General features: G+C 32.7%; 1 protein-coding gene across 1 annotated transcript; it reads left to right on the forward strand.

Annotated features, from left to right (window-relative positions):
• The first annotated feature begins 722 nt into the window (after positions 1–722).
• On the forward strand, positions 723–3,878 carry LOC123911198 (BURP domain-containing protein 9-like). Its single transcript, XM_045962566.1, has 3 exons — positions 723–798; positions 2,172–2,634; positions 2,671–3,878. Exons 1-3 carry the CDS (start codon positions 745–747, stop codon positions 3,876–3,878), a joined length of 1,725 nt encoding a protein of 574 aa, XP_045818522.1. The 5' UTR covers positions 723–744.
• The last annotated feature ends 3,099 nt before the right edge of the window (positions 3,879–6,977 follow it).

Below are 6,977 nucleotides of genomic sequence, written 5' to 3' on the forward strand. Positions count from 1 at the left end.
TAAGAAATAGATGTTCTCAATGTAGTCAAACAGGTCATTTATTTTGGACAGAGGGAGTAAGTCTTTTTTGACTAAGTTAAATACTACTCCCTCGAGACCTAAATACTTTGGTCCTGTATATAAGAAAAAATTTACTAGTTTTTATATTCATTATAGAATTGATGTATTTAAACAATATTATGGTCTAAATACATCATTTTTATAATGAATCTAAATAGTGAAAGTTTTCTTATACTCCCTCTAGTCCTAATTATAAGAGAACTTTTACTATTTAGGTATATTAAAATGCTAATGTATCTAAACTATAATATAGTCCAAATACATTTGTTTTCCAATGTATCAAAAAAGTGGACTATTTAGGATTAGAGGGAGTGGTTTTTAAATTCAAAGATAATCTAATGTGTTTAGTCTATATTATAAGCTATATACATTGAATTCTCAATGTATCTAAAATGTAAATAATGTAGTCAAACAAGTCATTTATTTTGGGATAGAGGGAGTAAGTCTTTTTTTTGACTAAATTAAATATTACTCCCTCGAATCAGATTCTCAATGTATCTAATGTATTTAGTATATATTATGGGCTAGATACATTGAATTGTCAATGCATCTAAAAAGTAGATGTTCTAGTGTGTGTTTACATGTGATTATTATTTGTCGTTTTTCTTCTCATTCACCTATAAAAAGCACACTTCTTTGTTCTTCAATTCATCAGTATTCCAACAATAAGCATAGCAGTAAGATATGGCGCACAAAGTTGTTCTCTTTCTCCTCCCTTTTGTCTTGCTCTTCATCATTGTAAGTAGTTTACTTGCATAAAATGCATTCATGCTTATCTCTTTACATTTTTTTTTGAAACGGCTATTTCCGGTTTTGATAATTTATTTATAGTAATTCGTCATTATTTTTCATTTTTTTGTCACGCTTTGATTATTGTGAGTTTACGTGCATGCATGTTATATCGTTACATTTACAGTTTTCATCAATTTAATTAATGTTACTCTTGATCATAATGAGTTTATAATTTATAATTTGGGGTTGCTAACTTACTCCCACATTTTTAGGTGGGAGGAAGTTAGCAAGTATACTCCACTTAGTTTTTACTAAAATGTCATCTTTTATTTTAAAAATAGCATTTTCAAAAAAGAATACTTTTGTAATTTTCATTTATTTTTATATAAAAAACATATAAGAACCTCTTCTTTGTTAATAATTACCGTTTTTTTCCATAATAGCTTTCTCGCTACCTTTTTCAATTTATTTTGTTAGTTTTTTTTTTTGTCAAAAAAAAAAATTATTTGCAAATGATCATTTTGTGCATAATACCAGGAACAAAACTACTATATATTCTTTAACCTTTTTTATTACCATAATTATGGTTGGTATTATTGAGTAAGAAAAAAGAGTCAGTGGATTTAAGTAAGTCTCACAATAATTAACACAAAAAAAATCTCACGAGTAGAATATCACTGCCCGCAAAAATGTAAGAAACGGTTATGATGTTTTTTTTAAAAAAATAACAAACTTAAAAAATTACCCTTTTATTTAAAATTGGTTTTAACAATAGAAAGTGGGCTTTTGGTAAATAACAAGTGGGAGTATATGCTTGCTAACTTACTCCCACATGTTTTAGGTGGGAGTAGCCCCTTTATAATTTATCTTAATTCATAGTTATTTTTTGGCAAATGCTAACTAGTGCACCTGATGCATTAGTTAAGAGTATATATATTTGAATTTTTTTTATTTAAAGTTGTATAGTCAAACACTTTCTTTAAAAATCTAAATTTTGATTTTCTCAATATAAATATTATTTTTTAAAAAAATTTCTTAATTAGTGTTGGGTGCACTAATTTGCAACACCCTTATTTTTTATCCTTGTGCTGCTCTTGATCATCGTTTTTACTTGCATGCATTTTTGTATCTTTATTCTTTACATTTCAATTTACATTTATTTATCATATATAACACTTTTCACACAAACTAAACGGGCCTACATTATTCGTTATTTAAAATATGCTATTATACAAAATGAATTTATCTTCATTGTGCAGTAAAATATGTATCTCATAATAAAACATTTGTGTTTGTATATGTGATCATATATATATATCATCCAAAACATGTAGTTAAATTGTTATTCTCTAATACTTATTTATTCAATTGCATTGTAGAATGACCACAGAAGTTTTGCCAGAGATATGAAGATTCAGCAAGAGAATGAAAAACAAGCTGATCAACCTTATTTCGATGGCTGGTTGAAAGATAGCCAAGCAAAGTCGACCTCCAACGCCAATCCAGCTTATCTTGATGGATGGTTAAAAGATGGTCAAAAAGCAAAATCCACCCCAAATGGCAACCAAGCTTACCTTGATGGATGGTTGAAAGATAACCAAGCTGAGAAAGCAAAATCCACCTCAAACTCCAACCAAGTTTACCTTGATGGCTGGTTGAAAGATGGCCAAAAAGAAAAATCCAACTCCAACCAAGCTTACCTTGATGGCTGGTTGAAAGATAGCCAAGAAAAATCCAACCCTAACTCCAATCAAGTTTACCTTGATGGTTGGTTGAAAGACATCCAAGCAAAGTTGACCACAAACTCCAACCAAGTTTATCTTGATGGATGGTTGAAAGATGGCCAAAAGGAAATATCAAACCCTAACGCCAAGCAAGCTTACCTTGATGGATGGTTGAAAGATAGTCAAGCCAAGAAAACAAAATCCACCCCTAACTCCAACCAAGTTTACCTTGATGGTTGGTTGAAAGATAACCATGACAAATCCAACCCTAACTTCAATCATGTTTACCTTGATGGTTGGTTGAAAGACAACCAAGCAAAGTCGACCGCCAACTCCAACTCAGTTTATCTTGATGGATGGTTGAAAGATGGCCAAAAAGTAATATCCACCCCCAACTCCAACCAAGCTTACCTTGATGGATGGTTGAAAGATAGTCAAGATGAGAAAGCAAAATCCACCGCTGACTCCAAACAAGTTTATCTTGATGGATGGTTGAAAGATAACAAAGACCAAAACGAAAAAACAATCAAACAGGCTTACCTTGATGGTTGGTTAAAAGATAGCCAAGTTGACAAATCAAAAGCTACCCACATCTCGACTCAAGCTTACCTTGATGGTTTGTTGAAAAACGCACATGCAAAACCAAATGATAAATTATCTTCTAAAGTTGACCATACAGAGGCATTCAAGATGGCTTTTTTCGCTATAGAAGATATGTATGCAGGGAATGTAATGACCTTGTCATTTCCTATCAGAGAATATGCTAATTTCTTGCCAAAAAAAGTAGCCGACTCCATTCCTTTATCCAAGTCACAAGTACCAAGCCTTCTTCAACTATTTAAGCTCACAAAAAATTCTCCTCAAGGTGAAGATATGCAAGACATAATTGATCAATGCGAATCTCCACTACAAAAAGGGGAGACCAAAGCTTGTCCTACTTCAATGGAGTCTATGGTTGAATTTGTTCATAGTGTTATTGGTGCTGACGCTAAATATAACATTCTCACAACTCAATACCCCACAACATCAGGTGCAGCTTTGCAGAACTACACCATTTTGGAAGTATCAAAGGATATCTATGCTCCTAAATGGGTAGCTTGTCACCCAAGGCCTTACCCTTATGCTCTTTACTATTGCCACTATCTAGACATAGGGAGCAGGATCTTCAAAGTTCTTCTAAAGGGTCAATATGGAGACATTATGGATGCTTTGGCCATTTGCCACCTAGACACATCTGACATGCCTCCTAATCATATCATATTCAAGTATCTTGGAATGAAGCCCGGGGAAGGTCCACTGTGTCATTTCTTCCCTGTAAAGCACATTGTTTGGGTGCCACTCCCATCAGAGGCCTCCAACTGAAAAGAAATGAACTAACTTAAGTCTTTGTTGATCGTATTTCTGTGTCATTTTCTATGTTTTTCATTGTGTTTCTCTGTTGTTAATTTCTATGTATTATGAGATTTTGTTTCTATGTAATGATTAACCTTTGTCATTGACTTCCGACTCTATAGACTTGTAAGCCTTTGTCCCAACTTTCTTCTTCTAACTACGAAAGCATAGACAAACTTTTAAATAAGGGTCGACAGGACAAGACTGGCCGAGCCACAATTTGAAAGGTAGCATAGCCTTTAACCAAGTCGCCTTCAGTCATAACCAAGACTGGCCGAGCCACAATTCGACAGGACAAGACTTATTATTGTTAAGTTTACGTTTAAAAATAATTTTTTCATCCACCGAAGAAATTACTGGGTTGAGTTGTAGACTAGATCGCTCTCTTTAAGATGTTTCGCGGCATTGCCCAAAATTGTGCAAGTAGACTATCAACCACGTTATCCCCAGGACAAAAGAACCAAGTTACAACTATATAGCGATTTACTACTGCATTGTAGAAATTGAGCAAGAAATACACCTTCGTTAATGGTACTATCATACCACCTGTATTGATACTACAATATCAATCAATAATGACACTGAGATAATTCTAATATGGTACTAAGACCAATCTCATATGATAACTAAGACCACTTTTAAGTAAAAGGGATTATATGACCATTATTAATTTGAAAGAACTAATGATACTAAGATCACTTTAAAAATAAATTAATACTAATATTAATATTAGTAACACACAACACATAGAATAAATTTCAATTTTCTTTACATAATTAGGAACAAAAACTAATAAAAATTGTCCTAATTTGCATAACCAAATAAATAAATCAATCAGTTTGTTCATTCTAACTTTTCAAATGACACAAGTCACTTAAGTTAAACTTAAAGTTTCAAATCTGTCATTACTTGAACAAGCCATAAACAAAAACAAGTTCATTTTCCAAAAAGCTAGAATTAGTGTTAGCTAAATTAAACAAGGGATCATCATATCATATATTAATTAGCAACAAGCTTAGGGAAATAATGACCTATCCAATTAATCAAATATGAAATGAATGAACTAAAACAGAATTTCAAAACACACACAAATATATATATATATATATATATATATATATATATATATATATATATATATATATATATATATATATAGAGTCAGAATCAAATGACACCAACTAGTTTGACACCAAATGTTACACCCCTCAATAACGTTTTAACCGATATAAATTTTATAAAATCTACCGTTGGATTGAAAGTTTATTATCATATAGATCATTTATGTAAAACTTCATACAAATACAAAATCGTTTGATATGTTATTGAGATGCATCAAATCTAACAAATTTTATGTAACGACCCAATTTTCATATTATTATTTTTATGTGTTAAAATATTTTATTAACGTGGAATTTTAATTAAGTTAATAACTAGGGTTATTTATCGAATACTTTAGTTATTAAGCGAGTAGAGTGAGTTAACGCGTTATTGGGCCAAGCCAATTGGGCTTGAGGCCCAATGGGCCTTGAGTATGTGTGAGGGGGCGCCCATTAAGGGCAAGGAAAGAGAGAGAAATTCATTTTTCTCATGTTCTTGTGTTCTTGAAGAGAGGAAGAGGAGAGCTTGGGAGCTAGAGCAAGGGGAGAGCTAGGGATTCGAGATCTTCGTCGTGTTTTCTTCGAATCCAGGTAAGAGAGTAGATTTCATATTCGTGGGTGATCCGAGGAAGGGGAGAATGTCGATTTCTCCTCACCCGAACTTCCTCCACCCCATTTTCGTTTTAGTTGTGAATGGATTTTCTTGATGGAAATCGTCCCTAAGGTTCTTAACATGCTTAACTTGCTTTTAACATGATGAATGAACGAATTTAATGGTTAAAAACGAAGTTTATAGATGATTAAACTCAAGAACTTTGTGTTCTTGAGAGTTTTGAGTAAAAGTGTTAAATCTCTACTTTTTCGTAGTAAAAATGGTAGATCGGTGAAATGAACCGTCCTTTTGTGTTTAGATATGTTTGTAGCACTTGAATACAAACTCTTTTGGGATTTATAACATGAAAAATGGGATTTTTGGGCGTTTTTGTGTAGAAAACGCATGTTTTTCCGCCTCAGGCACAATAATTTCCGCCTGAAACGGAAAAACAGTGAGCAGCCAACCTTTCAGATGTTTCTGCGCCTCAAACGTAAACTTTTGCGCCTCAGGCGAAAACTTCCGCCTCAAACGTAAACTTTTGCGCCTCAGGCGAAAATGCTGCAGATTTCACCAATTTTTCATCTGCTATCTTCCTTTGCATGTATTTTCAATCAGTGTCTTATTCATACATGATTGTTGATGCTTGTTGATGCTTATAACGATTGTTAATCATGTATGAAGTATAAATGAAGTATATTAAGGTGTTAATCAACTTAATAAAGAAGGATATTAGAATTATGTTATTCTAATAAAGACGGATATTAAGGTATTGATTATCTTAATAAAGACGGACGTTGGATAGTGTTCCACGTTATTGTTGACGGGCTATATGTCAAAATTGTTGATGAATATATTCATGAGTTTTGAGTGCATGCATCATGAATATTTAGGGATATTGGCTTGTCCAATAAAGAAGGATATCGAACTATATTTGTTTGATAAAGACGGATATTGGAGGTGAAATACTCTGATAAAGACGATGGTACCACATGCATTAGAGGTGTCTAGAGGACATAACATGAATGTGAAGCATTAGATTGCATTAGGGATTTTGTATGCATTTTATGATAAATGATGTTTGACACATACTTGGTAAATGTTGATTGTTAATCCGTATGTGAGGAGCAGAGTCCGTCATGACTATAAAATGAACAACGCAGGGTCCGTCATGACCATAATCTGAACAATGTATTTGTTGATGTTTTGGTATTGTCCGAGACGACGTGAAACTATATGTTTGGTGTATTTTGTGGATGATTGATTAGGTGATAAATGAAGTATATGCATGATATATGAATATGAATGAATGATGGTGATGTATATGTATAATGTATGATTATGCATGTTTTTATGAAGAAGTGTTTAAGTACCCTT

This window comes from Trifolium pratense, linkage group LG2, assembly GCF_020283565.1.
Source record: "Trifolium pratense cultivar HEN17-A07 linkage group LG2, ARS_RC_1.1, whole genome shotgun sequence".
NCBI lineage: Eukaryota > Viridiplantae > Streptophyta > Magnoliopsida > Fabales > Fabaceae > Trifolium > Trifolium pratense.

Bases quoted from the DNA above. Each gene is read 5' to 3' on its own strand.
- LOC123911198 (XM_045962566.1), top strand. From the start codon at position 745: ATGGCGCACAAAGTTGTTCTCTTTCTCCTCCCTTTTGTCTTGCTCTTC. The intron at 799-2,171 runs GTAAGTAGTTTA...ATTGCATTGTAG, and splicing joins TTGTCTTGCTCTTCATCATT to AATGACCACAGAAGTTTTGC. The intron at 2,635-2,670 runs GCCAAAAGGAAA...ACGCCAAGCAAG, and splicing joins TGATGGATGGTTGAAAGATG to CTTACCTTGATGGATGGTTG.